We start from the raw sequence: 21886 nt of genomic DNA, 5'->3' as shown, positions 1-21886 counted from the left end.
AAACCACCTTTGCTCTCTCCCTTCTCTCTAAGATTCCGGCGAATCTAGCCGGAGTTCTTCCTCAAGCTTTTCGTTCCATCGATGGTTCTCAGTCCTTAAGAGTTCTATCGGAGTAGATTGAGTGTTAGGAAACTTCTTCGGTTTCCTTCTTAATCTAGGGTTTGGTCTTTTGTTTGTGACCAAATCCGAAGTGCTTGAAGTGTCTTGTGAAGGTTCTTGTGTTCGCAGTGAAGTTCTGAGTTGTGAGTGCTAGTCCGTGTGTGAGAAGGCCGTGGTGATCGTTGACCGGTGAGATCTAGGGTTCCACTGATCTCTGGTTTGAGTTCGTTCAACGGTGCTCTCCTTTGTGACTTGCTGTGAGGATTGGGGAGGGCTGAGGCCTAGTGCAGTCACTGCTGTGAACTGAGCCACTCGTGGCCCGATTCTCTGACTTAGTCTCTTTTGTGTTTAGATCCTCCGGGATCAGTTTCTTGTGTGACTAATTCATCTACTAAGTGTGCAGGTACAACCAGAAAGGATGGAATCTCAAGACCCAAGGAGTGCTTGAGATTAGTCTAGAGTTTCTGCTTGTAACATTGTACTTAGTGTGTAATCAAGATACCACTGTTGTATTTGGCTTGTACCTCCGAGATTAGCCATCTCAGAACCAATCAATAAAAGAGGTCCTGGTAATTAGCGAATCCCGAGTGGTCTGATCCCTACACCCTTCGTGTTGGTGCAGCTCGGTTGCATCTTTTCTTCATCTTATATTTGTATCCAACCCTAAAAAAGAATTCCACTAACCATCCTGGCCTTCCACTTCTTATAATCATGTAACCAATTCTAATCCCAACTATGTATCCACTATCGTACCCTATCACAACACTTTTCAACCAAATCCAACACTTTTCTAAATTGTTCATTGAAAGGTTTAATTTTGCAAGAAATGTTCAACCTTGACAATTCACCTGGAATTTCTCCATCCAATTTGTTTGTTGACAAATCCAACGATTCGAGCTGCCTCATGTTTCCAAGAGATGAAGGTATATGTCTTGTGAGGCTATTGTGGGATAAGTTCAAATATTTGAGAATGTTAAGCTTTCCTATGGAAGGTGGAATAGTTCCAGAGAATCTATTGGAGGATAAATCAATTGTCGTGAAGGTTTCGAATAGTCCACTGAACAACTGATCCTGACCTTTCAAGGTGACTATCATACCCACAAAACCTTGATATTGGTCATCTTCTTCTTCTTTTTCTCTGTCATAGGAACTCTCTTTGTCATCTCTTTGCTTTTCCTTTATCATTGCTCTGAAATTCTTGAAATATCTTTCTGGTAGAGAGCCTACAAATGCATTATAGGATATATCCCGAACTTGTCACATAGGAAATGGAAGTTTTGTTGGCGAATGAAGTGATAAGTTTCCAGCACTTTAAGCTTGGGAAGGTATTCCATCCAAAAGGGATATTCGTCTTGTATTCTGTTATTCCCAATATCGAGACCCGTAAGATTTCGGCAATTGACTAAGGATTTAGGTAATCATCCGTGGAATTTGTTATTACCCAAATTGATGGAAATAAGACTACATTTCTTGGAAAAGGTAGATGGTATGAGGCCACTAAACTGATTTTCGTTTAGGTGAAAGATGGTCAATGATCTGCTGAAGTTCCCAAAGCATTTCGACAGTCTTCCTTCCAAAGTATTATTTGAGAGCAGAAGATCATAAAGGTGTGACAACTTGCAGATGGAGGATGGGAGCTCACCATTTAATTTGTTGGAAGAGAGAAATAAGGACTCCATGTATCCATGTATGATAGATTTCCGATGTTGGACGGAATTGGACCTTCAAATAATTTATTTGAAAGATAAGATAAAAGAAGGTTATAAATCAAATTTATTCGTACCATAACTATGCATGCATTCGTAACAATATGTTTGCTATCTGCACTAGATATTACCCCCCCCCCCCTCCGCAATTAGGAGGCCCATATCCATTATGGTTCGTTCGTGAATAGGAGACTCAATTCATTTTTACTATAAATGATAATAAACTTCACATTCACCGACTCATTCCACTCACATATGATTTAAAACTAATATATATACAATTAAGACCTATATTCCACTAACTTGTTTACATTCACTTTTCTTAATATTTCTTAAAATCTATGCCGTGAATAAATGGTAACACTCCTTATGGTGGGCGGAGGGAGTAACATTTTGCGGTAGAGGGAGAGCATAAAATCAATATGTTTGTTGTCAAGATTATTCAAGATATGTCAAGTTGCATAATAGCCCGTATAGGGGATGAGAGCTCACCATTTAATTTGTTGGAATCGAGAAATAACTCCCTCAAATTTGAAAGATTTCCATGGTGGATGGTATTGGACCTTCAAATCATTTATTTAAAATATAAGAAGGATATAAATCAAATTTCTTTACATCTAAAACTGTACATGCATATCATGATGTGAACTAAACTAATAGTACTCAATATTGTAGATAAAAGCACCATTTTATTTGTAGATGGTACAAGTTTGGGAGATAGCCATAACTATAGATTCTCAATTGTAGATGGTACAAGTTTGGGAGATAGCCATAAACTCATATGGTAATATCCCAAGGAACAAAATTCGTTTTCTAGCAGGCATGTAGGGAGTCACTATAACAAAACATTCTAGAAATGACATAATATTTTAGGTTTATATGAGATATTTATATAATATCACTTCATACTAGTATGGCATCTTATATTTTAGGTTTATATGAGATATTTATATAATGTCACTTCATACTAGATTACTCAAGAGATATTTATATAATGTCACTTGACATCTTGCACGCGAGTAGCTATTAAAATGTGGTATTTGGCCAACAAGATTACTCAAGAGATGTCAAGTTGCAAATGGAGGATGAGAGCTCACCATTTAATTTGTTGGAAGAGAGAAGCAAGTACACCAGGTTTGTAAGATTCCCAATTGTGGATGATATTGGACCTTCAAACATCGTAAGATAAATAAGGATACAAATCAAAATTCTTTACTTTTAAAAATGCACATGGATAGTGATAGAAATCCATGGGTTCCATCCTAAAAACAATTGGTGATAGGAGGAGGGGCTCATGAGATTTATATAATGGATTAAGCACTTTGTGTACACCAATGTGGGATATTGTTACATTCATTTTTATGTTTCAATTGTCAAAAGATAGTATTTTAACAGCACATTTATGATTAATGCATTGCATTCTTTTTAAAAAGTATTTTATTCAAACTCGTTGCAAACAGTCATGAAAAAGAATAAGGAATATAAACAGGGACGGATCCATATGAGGATCACAAGGGGCAACTGCCCCAGCTGAAAAAAATTATTTATACTATTTTGATTATCAATTTTTAAATTTTTTTGAAATATCCTTCATATATGCCCCTTCTCTACTTCTTAAAATATCTGTATATATATTTTTGCCCCATCTGTATTGAATTTCTGTCTCCATCCCTGAATATAAAGCATCATTTTCAAAGTTCCAACTCAATCGGTTTATGACTTGGAGGTATTTTACCTGAAAAGTTATTGATTGAAAGGTCCAGCCCCCATAAATTTTGTAGATTTCCTATCTTTGATGGGATGCTGCCTGAAAACGAGTTATTAGAGAGATCCAGAGACTCGAGGTTTGTGAGCAAGCCTATTTCTGATGGAAGTTCCCCACTGAATTCATTGTCTTGAATATCTAGTGAGATTAGTTTTCTCCAACTCGTGATGAAAGAGGTCAACATTTCACCAGTCAGGCTATTATTAGATAGTCTTAAAACAGATAAATTGCCCAGATTTGACAAGGATGCCGGCAATGGCCCCGAGAGTGAATTCTGGGATAAATCTAAGTTGGTCAGCTTGTTACACAGGCTGAGCTCTCGGGGAATGAAGGAATTGAAGTTTGGTGACAGGGGGCCTTGCAAAAGATTGGTGAACAATGATTCAGGAATTTGGCCTGTGAAGGTGTTTTCAGACAAATAAAGAAAAGTAAGATTGAGACATGTGGTTATGAAGTGTGGTAATTCCGAGGTGAGTTCATTGAAACCAAGATTAAGGTGAGTTAGGAAAGGAAAAGTGGAAAATCGAGACCAGTCAGAAGTTTCAAAGTAATTAGCGCCCAAATCCTAGAAGCGCATCTTCCTCAGATTGCCAATCTGATATGGGATTTCTCCAACCATAAGGTTGTAGGAGAAGCTCAGGTATCAAAGCTCTGTCAAGCGGTCGATCTCTGGTGGAATGGCGCCGGCAAACGAATTGTTGGAGAGGTCCAAGAGAGTGAGGCTTGTGAGGTTGCCAAGAGCAGCTGGTACGGAGCCATTGAGAGCATTACTATTAAGGTTGAAAGTGGTGATATTCTTTCAAGCTCTGCACTGGAGAGATCAATCTCAGAGACAGATCCCTCGTCGATGCAGCGAATGCCAATCCATCTGCAGTGGTTGCTGATGTTGTTGTGGGACCAAGACTCAGAGAGAAGCAGAAGATGATAGGCTGGATTTCCATCTCATCAAACCCTCTGCTTCACTTTTGGCTGCTCTTGAAGGACACACACATAGACACAGTGTTATGAGAGAAAGATATGTAAGAATAAGGTATGATGTTTTCATGGCTGATGTTTTTGTCTATCTACTCTACTTCATTTGCCTATTTATATGCAAACTAGGAGATGCCCTTTTACTCAAAATTAAAATATATATTCCACAAATATTTCTGAACCTTCTCCAATAACATTTTTTCAAAGTGCGAAATTTCCAAACTTGTGTTACCCCTACTGGAAAATGAGAGAAGCTTGGTGTTTGATGGGGCAGAGATAGGGATGTCAATCTAGCCCGAACCCACGGCTCGACCCAAATTACCCGGTAAAATTATAGGGTTAGGGCCGAAAAATCGCAACCCATATTCAGAAGCGGGCTACATGGGCTAACCCGTTCGGATTATGCGGGCTGGCCCGGGTAGGTTGCGGGTTAGCCGACGGGTTAAGCATTTAATATAAAAATATAATTAAAATTTTGGATTATATACTTAATGAAGTATATTTGGTAATATCAATATTAAATACAACATTGATATGAAGAAAATATAGTAATTATGTCTTCTCTCTAAAATTAAAAGTTAGGGTTATATGAAATGCATGATTTCCATTTAATTGTAGTTAGAGTCATGTGTTATATTAATTAAACGATATATTTATCTATTTTGTTTCAATTTTCAATTGCTATTATTTTCTTTCTCTTGATGACTGTGATAATACTTTACTATTTGCACCAATCTGTTTTTTAATAATTTAGAATTTTGGAGTTGATAGAAAGTAATATAAGAGTATTATGGACCCGAACAACCCGTGGGTTAGCTCAAAACCCGAAGATTTAGGGTTAGGGCCGAAAATTTATAACCCGAAAAATTCATAGCCCGTATAACCCGCACCTAAATAGCCCGACAATCCGAGTGGATTGTCTCGAACCCGAGCGGGTTAGCCCAATTGACATCCCTAGGTAGAGAAGTAGAAAACTTGTTAGCTTTTGCACTTGCAAAGGAAATATTACACAAACAATAAAATAAAAACAAAAACATAAAAAATAAGAGTAAAAACTGATACGAAAAAATAGGCCAGCTTTGATACAGGCTCAGCTCTTGACACAAATGATCATATAATTAGATTATATGAATCAGGTAACTCTAACACCATCATTTTAAAATGCTAATGGAGAAATAGTCCGACCTTATTAAAGTGAAAGAAATTTCCAAAATAAAAATCTATATTTAAATGACGGTCCAAACGGAAGTATTTATATTTTAAAATGACAGAGTATATATCAGCTAAAATAATTGTAGTGAAGGTAACATTTTGGAGGAAAAATCTTTTCCAAGTCAAGTCAATTGTAAAGTCAAAATTTTCCAAAATTGTGTTGTCTACTGGAGTGGATACGAGTGAAGCTAATGCGTATAAAGTCGCATTTGGTGTCTCATTAATTGAAATTAGGGAAGCATCTTAATTAATTCTCTGTGCCACTTGAACCATAAATTGGTATCTCACTGAGTGAAAATGAGGGAAGCTTCTCTAATTAATTCTCTAACCTAACTTTTTATGACTTGTCGGTTCTAGTCATTATTTTGGCTCTTGAGAAAATCGATCGGTACTGTATTTGGTCAAGAAAATACTCCCTCTGTCCCGCTTTAGCAGTCCCATTGACTTTTCTGCCATCTTTTTATAAAAATGATAAAAATAGTTAAAGAGGAGAAATGGTAAATTAAGAGAGAGATCAATATAGAGAAGAGTCTTATCTACATTATTGTCTCTCTTACTTTACCATTTCTCCACTTTAATTATTTTTTATAATCTTTACAAAAAGATGGCAAAAAAGTCAATGGGACTGCTAAAGCGGGACGGAGGGAGTAGAATTTTATTTGTGGGCCAAATTACCTGATAATCTTTTTGTCATGGAAAATACTATATATATGGCCCTAAATTTGTATTCTAATCAAAAGGCCTTGAGAAATTACTAGTAAAAAAAATAGAATATTATTTTGGGTCAAATTAATCATATGTTAATCTTTTGTATGAGAACTGCGAACTCAATAAGTAAAGATAACAAATGTTGATAGATAAAAAAGAAAGGAACAAATACCAAATCATCAAGAGTCTTATTTCAACACCACAACTCTAAAACAAATCAAATCAAATCCTCACTTACTTGAATAGAATATCAATTGACTTGACCTCCTCAAATAAAGATAACCAATGCAATGATAAATAAATTACGATAGTTTAAGCAAATCTTGCCCAAACTCTGCAGCCACTGAACTCCCAAGACGATGGCACAAATAAATCAATCACTACCTCATGCCCTTGAATTAATAATCAAAATTCGTTATTTTTTTTAAGTATAATGAGTGGAGGAATTTTTTATGATGTTAATGTAGGAAAACATGTAACATGTGGGAAATTCCTAAAGGCTAGGCCTTTGGCCTTTCATATGGTGTAACCTCCAAAATGATTATGGAGTGCCTTAATACTAAGACCTTTCATGTAGGCTCCCATTTCCTATAAATAGATGGAGTTTTGGGAGATGAGAACACACCAACAATCATTCTCTCTTCTCTCTAAGCTCAAGCATTCTAGTTCGCATCTTAGGAGCACTACATTGCTCGGTTCTCGCCTCCAATTCAAGTTCGCCGGAGCCTATGAGTTTGAGGTGCTTCAACTCGGTAGGAGGAAAGTCGTTTCATCTTTGGGGACGTTGCGCCAATCCGTGAGCACTAGCCGGGGCGTATCTCGTCTTGCGGGGAGAGGGTTACCTCGACTCGACTTGAAGAAGACAATAGTTTTCATCTTGTTCTCTTATTGTATTTCTTTTGTTTTATTTACCTTCTAGTTTTTGGTTCTTTTGTAATAGCAAGAATTGCCCGTGTAAAGGCTACACTATTTCCAACAATCGCAAGACGAGATAGTGTACTCTTGTGGAAATCATGTCGACCGAAGCTGGAGGGAACGGAAACAACAACATTGGATCGTCTTCTGCATCCGCTAACACCTCAACGATGGCACCTGTTTTGACCTCAAGGGTCATGGCTCAAGCTGACAAGCCTGAAAAATTCAAGGGCTTGGATTTCAAGCGTTGGCAACAAAAGATGCTGTTTTACCTAACTACATTGGGTGTTGCTAATTTCCTCAAGGAGGATGCTCCAACTGTACCAGAGGAGGAGACGGACTTTAATGTCCGGGCTGCCTATGATGTTTGGCATCAAGGGGATTTCTTGTGCAAGAACTATATCTTGAACGGCTTGGGGGATAGTCTCTATTCCATCTTTGCCAGGGCTAAGACCTCCAAAGCTTTGTGGGAGGCTCTTGACAAGAAGTATCGCGTCGAGGACGCCGGTACAAAGAAATTTGTAGTCGCAAAATTTCTGGACTACATGATGGTGGACTCTCGCTCTGTGGTAGAGCAAGCTGAAGAATTGCAAATCATTATCCATGATGTCCACGCTGAAGGGATGGCCTTGCCAGACCAGTTTGTTGTTGCATCAATGATCGAGAAGCTTCCTCCGTACTGGACAGATTTCAAGAACTATCTAAAGCACAAGAAAAAGGAGATGAAGCCAGAAGACCTGATTGTCCGTCTTCATGTAGAAGAGGATAATAGGCGGTACCATCAGAAGTCAGGAGGGCCTGAACATGCCAAGACAAATTTGATGGAGAAGGGAGGATCTTCCAAGCGTCCCCGCCCAAGGGAAAATGACAAGGGCAAGGGGAAGGTAGCTGCTGTCCGAAAGTTTGAAGGCAACTGCTTCAACTGTGATAAGCCGGGCCACATGGCGAAGGACTGCCGAAAGCCTAAAAGGATGAAATTCAAGAAGAGTGCTAACATGGTCGAGAGAGACTTCAACGATGATGACTTGGCTGCTGTGGTTTCTGAAGTGAACCATGTTGACAATCCGAAGGCTTGGTTTGTTGACACCGGAGCTACTGTGCATGTGTGCTCTGATCGTAGCCAATTTTCGACCTACAAGCAAGTAGAAGGGAAGAAGCTCCACATGGGAAACCAAGACTCGTCTGAAGTCGTTGGGATGGGAGAAGTGAAGCTCTTAATGACATCTGGTCGTGAGCTGAAGCTGAAGGATGTGCTGCATGTCCCAGACATCCGCAAAAATCTTGTTTCTGGTAGTTTGCTTGTTAGTCATGGCTTTAAGCTAGTGTTTGATTCTGACAAGTTTATGTTATCCAAGTTTGGTACTTTCCTTGGAAAAGGTTATCTTTCCAATGGCTTGTTCAAAATTAATGTAATGGCCACTGGCCGTGTACCGAATCAAGTGAATGATAATAAGAATGCTTCTTCGTCTTACTTGTTTGAGTGCGCCGATTTATGGCATTGTAGATTAGGACATGTGAATCTAAATGCTATAAAAAGATTAGTAAATCTTGATTTACTAAAAGTTGATGAGTTTAATTCACAAAAGAAATGTGAAGTTTGTGTTGAAGCAAAAATGACCAAGCTGCCGTTCCGCTCGGTAGAACGAAGCACCAAACCTCTAGAGTTGATCCATACAGATATATGTGATTTAAAATTTGTGCAAACTAGAGGTGGTAAAAAGTATTTCATCACATTCATTGATGATTGCACAAGGTATTGTTATATTTACTTATTAAGAAGTAAAGATGAGGCAATTGAAGCGTTTAAAGACTTAAAAAATGAAGCCGAAAATCAACTTAATTGTCGAATTAAGTGTGTTCGAAGTGATAGAGGTGGTGAATATGTGGCGCCGTTTGCAGAATTATGTCATGCAAGTGGTATAATTCACCAAACCACGGCTCCATATTCTCCTCAGTCGAATGGTGTTGCTGAACGCAAAAATCGAACACTGAAAGAGATGATGAATGCTCTGTTGATTAATTCAGGTTTACCCCAGAACATGTGGGGGGAAGCTTTGCTAACCGCAAATTACATCTTAAATAAGATTCCACTCAAAAATAGGGATGTGACTCCTTATGAATTGTGGAAGGGAAAGAAACCTTCATATACATACCTCAAAGTGTGGGGGTGTTTAGCAAAAGTACAAGTGGCGCCTCCAAAACAAGTTGCAATTGGCCCTAAAACAGTCGATTGTATCTTTATTGGATATGCATTGAACAGTAGCGCATGTCGCTTCTTAGTTCATAAGTCAGCTATACCTGATCTTAGTTCATAAGTCAGCTATACCTGATGTAGCTGAAGGAACAATAATTGTTCATAAGTCAGCTATACCTGATGTAGCTGAAGGAACAGTAATTGAGTCAAGGAATGTTGTATTCTTTGAGAATGTGTTTCCTTGAAAGAAGCAAGATGATCATTCTAGTGAAAGAACGATGGATGAAACCACTAGTTCTAATTCTCCAAAAGTGACGAGGACAAGTCCCGAGGATGTAGAACCAAGACGTGGTAAAAGAGCTAGAGTTGCTAAGACTTTTGGTCCAGACTTCATAACTTTTATGTTGGATGGTGAACCAAAGTCACTATCAGAAGCATTGTCTGGCCCAGACGCAGTGTGGTGGCTAGAAGCTATCAACAGTGAAATGGAATCCATTATGCTAAATAACACATGGGTGTTAGTAGACTTGCCGGAAGGCTGCAAGGCCTTAGGATGCAAGTGGATTCTGAAAAAGAAATATAAACCCGATGGTACTGTAGATAAGTACAAAGCTCACCTAGTGGTGAAAGGCTTCAAGCAGAAAGAAGGGCATGACTTCTTTGATACTTACTCACCTGTTACGAGAATAGCTTCCATCCGGGTGCTTCTTGCGATTGCTGCGTTGCACAATCTTGAGATTCACCAAATGGATGTGAAAACTGCGTTTCTGAATGGTGATTTGGAAGAAGAGATATACATGAAGCAACCTGAAGGGTTTGTTGTACCCGGGCAAGAACGCAAGGTATGCAAATTGGTAAAGTCTCTTTATGGATTGAAGCAAGCGCCATTGCAATGGTACTTGAAGTTTGACAATGTAATGTTGACAAATGGATTCACTATCAACGAGTGTGATAAGTGTGTTTACATTAAGAACACAGATGACGGGTTTGTTATTGTGTGTCTTTATGTTGATGATATGTTGATAATGGGCAGCAATAGTGCCATTATTAACGAGGCAAAAAACATGTTAAAAAGAAATTTCGATATGAAAGATATGGGTTTAGCTGATGTGATTCTCGGAATCAAAATTTTGAGGGCTAATGAGGGAATTGCCTTAACGCAATCTCATTATGTTGAGAAAATGCTTAAGAAATTCAACTCGTTTGATTGTAAGCCAGCAAAGACTCCTTTGGAGCTCAATGTCCATCTAAGCAAGAATATGGGTGAGCCTGTTGCTCAAGAAGAGTATGCAAAGGTTATAGGAAGTTTGATGTTTATCACAAACTGTACTAGACCAGATCTTGCTTGTACGGTGAACAAGTTGAGCCGATTCACGAGCAATCCAAGCAAGGAACATTGGAAAGCTCTGTGCAGAATTTTGAGATACTTGAAGTATACTATTGACTTTGGATTGTACTACACAAGATATCCCCAAGTACTTGAAGGGTACTGTGATGCAAATTGGATCTCTGATTCAAAAGACTCATTTTCGACGAGTGGGTATGTGTTCACTGTGGGGGGTGGTGCTATTTCGTGGAAGTCAACGAAACAGACGTGTATTGCTCGTTCCACCATGGAATCTGAGTTTATCGCTTTGGATAAAGCAAGGGAAGAAGCCGAGTGGCTCAGAAATTTCCTAGAATGTATTCCATGTTGGAAGAAGCCAGTACCCACAGTAGTGATACACTGTGATAGTAAAGCAGCTGTAGGTAGAGCACACAGTGGCTTCTATAATGGTAAGTCTCGACACATTTGTCGACGACATAATACCGTAAGGCAGTTGATCACAAGTGGTGTTATCGCAGTTGACTATGTTAAGTCGATGGATAACATAGCGGATCCATTAACAAAAGGTTTAAACCGTGATCAAATGCATAAATTGCTAAAAGGAATGAGACTGAAAATCACATCTTAAAAGATGAGTATAGTGGTAACCCAACCATACGATTGGAGATCCCATGGGATTGGTTCAATGGGAAACAAAGCTATACAAATCTAGTTGTAACACTCAGAAGATATTTATCTTCGCCCATTCTTTAGAAAGCATTGAGTGTTGTAACCTGCACGTGGTAAGAGGCTAAGTCTTTTGACTTTTAATGATTCTTGAAATCTCAAGGAGATGCAGTATGGCAGGATACTCATGAAAGAATCACCTATGTAAGTGAGAAGTGGGGCCGCTTCGTGTGTGTGAGTCACTTACGAATTCCAAAGAGGTGTTCCACGGCCGAAACGGACACAAACGTGAGAACTGATGGAGTTGAGACAATATTGTGTTGATGCTATTGACTAGGCATACACCAAGGAGGAATAGTTCAAGGCATCGCGTCCACTAGCCCGCCGGTTTGTCCGATAGTGTTGACTATGGAAGGTTCAAAACCACAAGTTACCTTTCCAAAGACAGTATCGTTTCTCGAGAACTGAGCAAAGAGTCCGCATACATGCATTTGTGTCTGGTGTTGGTTTGAGCTTGCGGCGCTCTAACCAATGTGGGGGATTGTAGGAAAACATGTAACATGTGGGAAATTCCTAAAGACTAGGCCTTTGGCCTTTCATATGGTGTAACCTCCAAAATGTTTATGGAGTGCCTTAATACCAAGACCTTTCATGTAGGCTCCCCTTTCCTATAAATAGATGGAGTTTTGGGAGATGAGAACACACCAACAATCATTCTCTCTTCTCTCTAAGCTCAAGCATTCTAGTTCGCATCTTAGGAGCACTACATTGCTCGGTTCTCGCCTCCAATTCAAGTTCGCCGGAGCCTACGAGTTTGAGGTGCTTCAACTCGGTAGGAGGAAAGTCGTTTCATCTTTGGGGACGTTGCGCCAATCCGTGATCACTAGCCGGGGCGTATCTCGTCTTGCGGGGAGAGGGTTACCTCGACTCGACTTGAAGAAGACAATAGTTTGCATCTTGTTCTCTTATTGTATTTCTTTTGTTTTATTTACCTTCTAGTTTTTGGTTCTTTTGTAATAGCAAGAGTTACCCGTGTAAAGGGTACACTATTTCCAACAGTTAAAAAATAACTCGAAATCTCAACCTCGTTTATCTAAGACATATGTGTTAACTGTTAAATATTCAGTAATCTCATGAATCTAAGAGATAAGTGAGAAACCTTGATTAATATTTAAGTATTTTAATTTGTGGTGTATTTAAAATAGAAAATATAAATTATGGTCCAAGACACAAGTGATAAACACTGAGTAAATGTTGAGTATTATTTTAAATACTTTAACTAGTAGTAGCAATGCCAAGACAAGAAAACCATATTAGTAGGGGGAAACTCTCTCCATGTCGTTAATACAGCTATTAAAAACTAAAATAATTTTTTTCTAAGTTCCTCTTCAAGACGAGTAAAGAAAAACTGGCTACTAGGATGTGAAAAGAGAGAATTTTGTGGCAAAAGTTACAGAAAAACTGATGCACTAGAAGACAAGACTTGGAGGCTATTTTGATTGGGTTAAGATGCTATTTCATTAAAGTAGACTCGAGGACAGACTTCGAGGACAAGTCTTTTTCAAGAAGGGGAGTATGATGTAGTTCTAGAAGACAAGACTTACAGGCTAAGAAAGTAATTATATTGGTTTTATTTATTTCCTAGTTAGTAGAATTAGTAGATGAAAAAATGTTAAATTATTTTTCCTTCTACAAAATGTTGGGAAATAAACACATGCAATCACGAATATGAAAGGAGAATGAACACAGCGAATTGTTTACCCAGTTCGATACAAAGTGTATCTACGTCTGGGGGCGATGCCAAGTTAGGGATTTCACTATATAAGTTTAGGATGATTTTACAATTAGGGGACACCTCTATTTATAAGCAAAATAGAGAGCCCAAATTCTAGTCAAACTAGGAAACATATTCCATAAGGAAATATCTTCTATGGAATAAATCTATCACAAGGAAATATACTTCTAGGAAACAAATCCTAAATATGGTAGGAGATATTTTAGGCTCCATAATTAACAATCTCCCACTTGGAGACTAACAACTCCTATGCCACCATATCCGTGATCTCATCCCTGCATTCGCTTAGCATTGCTTAACCTTCTCTTCAAGTTCCAAGGACAATTGAAACTATGCATAGCTTCAATTTCTCTAAGGTCACCACCTTACTAAACATGTCTGCTGGATTCTCACTTCCAAGTATCTTCTCAAATTCCAAGATCTTTCATATAGAATCGTTCAGACAATTGCCTTTACAACTTATCCATCTCCTTTGGATCATCTCCTGCGATCAACATATCATCTACATATAATAACAGGATAAGATAGCTCTTGTCAAACCTCTTGTAGTAACAACAATGGTCAGCGTAGCATCTTTTATAGCCAATGAATCCATCAAACTTCTTGTACCACTACTTTGGAGCTTGCTTTAAACCATACAAGCTCTTCTTCAACTTGCATACAAGATTTTCCTTTCCTTTTACTACGAATCCCTCAGGCTGTGTCATGTACAACTCATCCTCCAAATCACCATGAAGGAATGTCGTCTTTACATCTATCTGATGTAACAATAGATTTTCTGCAACTACCATACTCAATACTAAACAAATAGTAGTCAATTTTACAACATGAGTGAAGACATCTGTATAATCAATACCGTATCGTGGCTCAAATCCCTTGACAACCAGCCTAGCCTTGTAGCGCTTGCTACCATCAGCTTTACCGTTGATTCGATAGACCCACTTGCAATGCAATGCCTTTTTCCCTTTTGGAAGTTCCACAAGCTCCCATTTGCCACTCAGGAGAAGAGAGGCAAACTCGTCATCCATGGCAATTCTCCACCTTCGTTTATCATGGCCTTCTCCTGCCTCTGCATAACACTCAGGTTCACCACCATCAGTAAGTAACAAATAGAAATTAGAGGGCGAGTATCTATCAGGTGCACGTCACTCTCTAGTTTGTTTAGGCAGCGGAATAATTGGTGGTGGAGTGCTTGGTTCTTCTTCAAGCACATCTTTAGCATTCTGACTCTCCTTGCTCCCACTCGAGTTTGAGATGTCTAGCTCGACTACTTGGGGCTTAGAACTGCTGGAACTCGACACCTCCAATATATCCTTGTATAATACATGTTCATTGATAACGACATTTCTACTGCGAATAACCTTACGGTTCTGCTCATCCCAGAGTCTATAACCGAACTCATCGCCTCCATAACCGATGAACGTACACTTAATAGATTTGGCATCCAACTTACTTCTCTCAACATAACTAACATGAGCATAAGCAACACAACCAAAGATACGTAGGTAAGATAGATTCACCTCTTTTCCTGTCCAAACCTCCTCGGGTATCCGAAACTCCAACGGAACTGATGGACCTTTGTTGATTAGGAACGCATCTGTGTTGACTGCATCTGCCCAAAAATTCTTTGGCAATCCACTTTTCAACCTCATGCATCTTGCTCGCTCATTCAACGTTCTGTTCATGCGCTCCGCGATTCCATTCTGCTGTGGAGTTCCTTGCACAGTCTTCTCCATGCGAATTCCATTCTCTGTGCAAAACTCCTTGAACTATGCAAGTTCATATTCTCCTCCATTATCTGATCTTAGACACTTCACCTTAAGCCCGGTTTCAGTTTCAACAAGGGCTTTCCACTTCCTGAAAGCATCGAACGCATCGGATTTACTCTTCAAAAATAAACCCATACCTTTCGAGTGGAGTCGTCGATGAATATCATATAATATTCAGAGCCTCCTAGGGACTTCACTGGTGCTGGTCCCCATAGATCGCTATGGACCAACTCCAACTTCTGCGTCTTCAATTTTCTGCCTCCTCTTGAGAAACTCACCTTTTTCTGTTTTCCAAACACGCAATCCTCGCATAGGCCAAGTTCAACTGTTTTCAGGCCCGACACTAAACCTTTTGAGCACATTATCTTCATCCCTTTCTCGCTCATGTGGCCAAGACGACAATGTCACAAATCTGCATTATTTGCTTCACTTGCAAGATCAATGCAATCTTTGGAGTTAGTTGTGGTATACAACGTGTCCTCCTTCTTACCTCGAGCTACTATCATAGCTCCCTAGGCAATCTTCCAATTACTGCAGCCAAATGTTACCGTGTACCCTTTTGCATCAAGCTGCCGAATCGAAATCAAGTTTCTCTGTAATCCAGGAATGTTTCTGACTCCATTCAGTTTTATTACGGATCCATTGGATGTCACTACCTTCACGTTTCCCTTTCCTACGATATCTAAGGGCTCGTCATCAGCTAGATATACTTTCCCTAAATCGCCGAAAACGTAGTTTTCCATTACCTCCACATTGCTGCATGAATGGAACGACGCTCCAGAATCCAATACCCACGATTCCATCGGACTACTAACACTAGGACCAACGCCTCGCCATCATCATCTGACATGGTAGCGTTTGTTGTCTTCTTGTCCTTCTGATCCTTATTCTTATACTTCTCCGGTGCTTCACACTGATTTCTAAAGTTCCCAAACTCATCACAATTCCAGCATTTAACTTGATCCAAATCATTCTTGGATTGGCTCCTTCCTCTAGATTTTGATCTTCCACGATTTTGCCTTCCCTTCGATCTGCCTCTCTGTTCTATACTCAATACTGACCAGAAGTAGAAGATCCTAATTCTTTCTGGCGAACTTCCTCACCAATCATCGGATATCTTACTCTGTCAACTGTCAGGTTTGTCTCTGCAGCAGTAACTGCTGTCACTGTGCCAGCCCAACTCTCAGGTAGGGACGATAGCAAAATTAGGGCACGAATTTCATCAGCGAATTTTATATCAACCGAGTTTAGTTGCAAAGTTATCATGTTGAACTCGTTGAGATGTTGTTGCACCTGCTTTCCCTCTTGCATTCTAAAATTAAACAATCGTCTAATCAGATGTATCTTGTTTGCCGTTGATGGCTTCTGATACATATCCTCCAATATCTTCATCATCTCCTTCGTCGACTTTGGTGCAGTCGAGTGATAAGCCACCTCCTTGGACAACGATAGCCTAATCGCGCTCATCGCTTTTCTGTCCAGCAGCTCCCACTCCTCCGGTTCCATCTTTTCGAGTTTGGCTTTTAAAGGTTTCCACAGATCTTTACCGTACATGTAATCCTCAATCTGCATCTTCCAAAATCCGAAATCAGATCCGTCGAACTTCTCTATAGCAATCTTCCTCTTAAACCCTAGGCTCTAGATACCAGTTGTTGGGAAATAAACACAGGCAATCACGAATATGAAAGGAGAATGAACACAGCGAATTGTTTACCCAGTTCGATACAAAGTGTATCTACGTCTGGGGGCGATGCCAAGCTAGGGATTTCACTATATAATTTTAGGATGATTTTACAATTAGGGGACATCTCTATTTATAAGCAAAATAGAGAGCCCTAATTCTAGTCAAACTAGGAAACATATTCCATAAGGAAATATCTTTTATGGAATAAATCTATCACAATGAAATATACTTCTAGGAAACAAATCCTAAATATGGTAGGAGATATTTTAGGCTCCATAATTAACAATCTCCCACTTGGAGACTAACAACTCCTACGCCACCATATCTGTGATCTCATCCCTGCATTCGCTTAGCATCGCTTAATCTTCTCTTCAAGTGTATGCATGACTTATTACACAAATTTTGCCACAGCCTTTTTATAATTTGGCTTATTTTGCCAACATTGACTACCAAACCAAACCTTGACTGATTTTAAAATTATTCGCCTTTTCATGTATTCGCCGTTAAATTATCTTGTGTTGTATGTAAATCCGAAGTTTTAGCTATAAAATAAAATATACTCCCTCTGTTTTATAGCATCGGAGACGTTTCTTTTCGACAATAGATTTAAGAGAATTGTGTTAAGTGGGTTAGATATAAGAAGAATAAAATAGAAAATGAAAAAAAAGATGAAGAGGAATAAAATAAAAGAGAGTTAAGTAAGTGAGAAGTAATGTGTTGACTTTTACTAAAAAAGAAAACAGACTCCACCACTATGGAAAGTACCAAAAGGTAAAATGACTATTCTACTATGGAACGAATGGAGTATTGAAGAAAGTTTAAAAAAATTGGGGCAAATTAGTCATTAAAAGTAACGACTCAAAGTTGACTTACTGAGAGAATTATAGCTCCTGCTGCCATGGAATTCACCACAAAACCGAGAAGAAGACGGAAATTCAATCTCTTTCTCATTCACAAGCTGGACTAATGCCTCGGATTACGTCATTCATCTTCTTCTGTCTTCTGCTCATCACAACTGCTACCTCCTTCTACCCCTCCGCGTTGCGCCTCGCTATTTTCAAAGAGTATTGCCTCTTAATTTCTCTCTCACTGAGGCTAGCTAGCTTCTTTGGTCTTTCTTTTCTTGATATCGATTCGTTTATGCTGTGACGCTTGATTCGATTGATTTGCATCAGTTTATTGATTGATTGTTGGAATTGGTATGGGCAGCAGATTTTACTTTTGTATGTATGGTTTCACCTACAATTTTGAAAAATCTGTTATGTTAGCTCAATTGTGTTTTTAGTTGGTAGTTTAGTAATAGTATAAACAAAAATCCATAATACTTAAATACAATGCAAAGAGTTTTCCTTGAAGGTTTCAGATCTTCATTTTGCTATTTATACCAACCATAAGTAAAGGAAACTAAGAAAGAAAGGGCAATGATATTTTGAATGCAATGATCTCATACATGTTTGATCAGCTAATATTTGAAAAAATGGCTGATTTGTCATTAATTTTTTCTTCTAGTGATTTTTGCTTATGCAATTTGTTCCCATTGTAAAGTTTGTGCATTCTTAACAGGGCGATGAACTTCAACTGAAATGAACAAGCTGTTATCTGCAAAGATACTACTTCCATATGACTATTACTACTTGAAATACTGCAGGCCGCCGACAATCAGAGATGCTGCTCAAAACTTTGGACAAGTTCTTCGTGGTGACCGTACTATTGTTTATACAGTTACTATCTATCACTACTTCCTTTCCGTATTTTCTCTTTTTATTGCATTGTTGTCAATATTTTCTGAATGGAGCTTGGGATGTTATAAGTTCCATATGACTATGAGAGAGGAGCAATCCTGCACAGTGACTAGCAGAATTGTCCTAAGTGCTCAAGATGCGAAGGATTTTAAGGAAAAAATTGATGACGAGTACCGAGCATATATGTAGGAACCAATCTATGTTGCCTTTTTTGTTATGTGTTATAAATATTTGGTGTGAATTAAAACCACTGCGAACAAATGTTTATGCAGGATTCTAGACGATCTTCCTGTTGTTGTACGTAAGCAAAATCTAGATGGAAGTCCATCAACTATCTACCAGCAGGGTTTTGAAGTTGGATTCAAGGCATTCTACGAATGGGTTAGTATCTTTGTTGCTTTTCTTGAAGAGTCAAATGTGTGTATGAGTGTACCTTCTTTTGCAGACTGATGAAGTGTATTCATATTATATCACTAATCACTTAAGCTTCAAAGTGATGTACCATAGAGATGAAGAAGCTAATTCTGCTAGAATTGTGGGGTTTGAAGTTACTCCTAACAGGTTACCTCTTTAATTGTGTTGGACTTGTTCAAAGACTGTTATTATTTCATTCCTTCAGGATTTGATTCATTGCTTTTTTCCCTTCAGCATTAAGCATGAGGTCCAGTGGGATTATACTAATAGATTGAACGTGTCGACATGCAATAACAGCACCAGATACATGTTTGAAGAGAGTGGTGTTTTTCTTCAGGAAGTTTACGCAGGCGCAGATATCGTATTTTCATATGATGTTGTCTACAAGGTATCTCCCTTTCTTATCTCGCGTTTTTGGAATAGTTTCGTTTCTTCCATATGGATCATCCTACAACAAATCTCTGGTGCAGAAGAGTGAGAGTGAGTGGGCATCAAGGTGGGATGTCTACCTCTGGATCAATGATGGACAAATCCACTGGTTCCCAATTGCCAACTCATTGTTGATCATGCTCTTCCTCTGTGGCACAGTGGCAACGATCATGATGCGGACTCTGCGCAAGGGCATTGCTGATAAAAATGGCCAAAAAACAGAATTTGCAGCAAGATGTAAAAGAAGACATTGCAACTTGAGGAAGAAAAGAGTTTTTGCATTAAGCTTTCATTGAAATCAAATCCGGCTGTTACAACTTTGTCTCTATATATACTATGCTGGAGAACAACCTAGACATTAGTCAAACCCTAAATCCCTAACAAAACAAGCTGTAAAATCTGAACTACAAGACAATGTTCATTAAGAGAAATAAGGTGTGGTCCATCCTTTTTCAGGTGCTGAGATAAAGCCTGTACCTGGACCAATCAGCCGATTCCACTAAGCAGCACTTCCTTCCATGTAGGAGCAGCTAGCATCGGCTCCAACGTGGCATAATGACATACTTGGATTTTACATGGTTTTAGAGGGTGGTTATGTATGAATTTGATCATATTTTGTCTATTATTGGACATGTTTATATCTACTTCTCTATTATGTTGGTATGTTGACCATTTTGTTAAGAATGTGTAGAAAAGACACAAAATATGTGGATGTGCAGCAGCCTTGGTTTGAGACAATATTTACTGGAGACTTTAAACTTCAATCAGCCCCTAATGCATATCAATCTCTTCGTCTTCGAAAGAGCTTCGCGTGGGTATTTCGCACACCTCAATCGGAGTTCGGTAGAAGAAGTTATGGCCGTTACAAGAACACTGCGCTGTCTAGAAACTTTCATGCGGCTGGGTGAATTATTACACTATAAATTCATCCGGCCGGGTACAGCGATTCTGCGCGAAAAGGGTCAGAAAGTGGTCGAAAATGACCACCTGGCCGGGTGAATTTTGCTCTTTATAATTCCACCCGGCCGGGTACGCTATTTTGACGTATTCTCTTGCCAAAATCGCGATTTTTGATGGGAGATTAAAGGGAAAACGCCCAGGGTTCATATCATTCAACACCCACCGCCTCCATCACTCATACACAGCCCCAAAGAACACTTTGAGAGATGGAATTGAAGATTGAAGACTTCCAATCGGAAGATTGAAGTTGCCATTCCATAGATTCATTCTCACAGGAGTATCTTAATCTTTTCTCCATGTATTTCATAGAATCTTTTGTTTTGAACATGGTTTTTATGAAGAATATGAGTAGCTAACCCCTTTTTTTATAGAATTCTTGGTGATGATGCACTAGTTTCATAGTTTTTATCCAATTAATTTTGTTCTTGCCTTGCTCTTGTAGTTATTTGATTATTCTTGGGTTTATTCCTTTCAATTGCTTGATCACCACTTGATTGTGTAGGATTAATTAAATTAATCGGAAGATGAAATAATTAATCTGGAAATAAGAATAATTCACACCTTAATGCAATAAAATTCGGGAGAGTTGAGATTTTGAGTGAGGTCTTTGACCTAATCAAGCTTTTGGGAGTTAGGGGTTTTAGGATTAGAATGGGACTTCAATCTTAGCACCTAATCTACAGGTTTCTCACCTCGGGAGGGGGTTAAATCTATAATTGTGGTCGACTTAATAACTCTAGCGACACCAAAAAGTAAGACAATTTGATTGGATAAGAGCTTGGAATTGTGCATCGGATCCTTGAGTTCTACAATTTTCTCCAAATTATCTTTTCACTCCGTGTTTACTTGCTTTTACTTGTTTATTTACTTATTATATGCTTTTATCAGTGTTAGAAAACAACCAAACCTTTCATGATTCTCTATATAGTAGTCAACATTTGTTCGTGGTAGTTAAGTTGATACGAATTTGTCTCTGTGGGATACGATACTCTTGCTTGCTAATTGCTACAGGGTTAAAATAAGTCGAGTCACACAACTAGATATTATCTTTGACATTGGATATGTAGCATCACAAATTCTTTTAGCTGGCTTCTCTTTAGGAACTTCAGTTTGGATCACCATGATAACACTTCCCCTCAATTCGATCCCAGACATAGAACAAATGCCAAGCTTGTTTCGAAGTCGGGAGAAGAATTGGTAGCCTAAGGGCTTGATCAAGAGGTTTGCAATCTGTTCATCAGAAGGGACATATCTCAACTCAATTTTCTTTTCTTTCACCTTGTCTCTTATGAAGTGTGCATCAATCTCTATATGTTTGGTCCGTGCGTGCAGCACAGGATTGCTTGCTAAGGCAATCGTGCTCATGTTATCAACCCAAACAACTGGAGTCTTTCCACAATCCACATTCAACTCATTAAGCAAAGATGTTACCCAACCAACTTCACAAACAACTTGAGCAAGACTCTTATATTCAGCCCATGTGCTTGATCTCGAAACAATGGCTTGCTTTTTAGAAGACCAAGATATTA

At 38.8% G+C, this 21886-nt stretch overlaps 1 protein-coding gene and 2 pseudogenes across 2 annotated transcripts; 1 reads left to right on the top strand and 2 right to left on the bottom strand.

Moving 5' to 3' along the window:
- Window positions 1-698: 698 nt before the first annotated feature.
- On the bottom strand, window positions 699-1885 carry LOC148932044 (receptor-like protein 7; annotated as a pseudogene).
- Window positions 1886-3496: 1611 nt separating this feature from the next.
- On the bottom strand, window positions 3497-4615 carry LOC148932043 (uncharacterized; annotated as a pseudogene).
- Window positions 4616-17746: 13131 nt separating this feature from the next.
- Window positions 17747-20623, top strand: LOC125191120 (transmembrane 9 superfamily member 7-like). Of its 2 annotated transcripts, XM_089065724.1 has the most exons (7): window positions 17747-17876; window positions 18376-18533; window positions 18624-18739; window positions 18827-18935; window positions 19000-19115; window positions 19203-19356; window positions 19439-20623. In XM_089065724.1, the coding sequence occupies exons 2-7, from the start codon at window positions 18396-18398 to the stop codon at window positions 19691-19693; spliced, it is 888 nt and encodes a 295-aa protein (XP_088921850.1). In that variant the 5' UTR covers window positions 17747-17876; window positions 18376-18395; the 3' UTR covers window positions 19694-20623. The 2 variants fall into 2 exon arrangements, with proteins under 2 accessions (XP_088921850.1, XP_088921849.1); XM_089065723.1 differs by having other exon boundaries at window positions 18376-18739.
- Window positions 20624-21886: the final 1263 nt, after the last annotated feature.

The sequence above is a fragment of the Salvia hispanica genome, chromosome 2, assembly GCF_029641045.1.
Source record: "Salvia hispanica isolate PSC_SH4W2 chromosome 2, Shi_PSC_v1, whole genome shotgun sequence".
Classification (NCBI taxonomy): domain Eukaryota; kingdom Viridiplantae; phylum Streptophyta; class Magnoliopsida; order Lamiales; family Lamiaceae; genus Salvia; species Salvia hispanica.
This window is presented reverse-complemented; position numbering and strand designations above follow the sequence as displayed.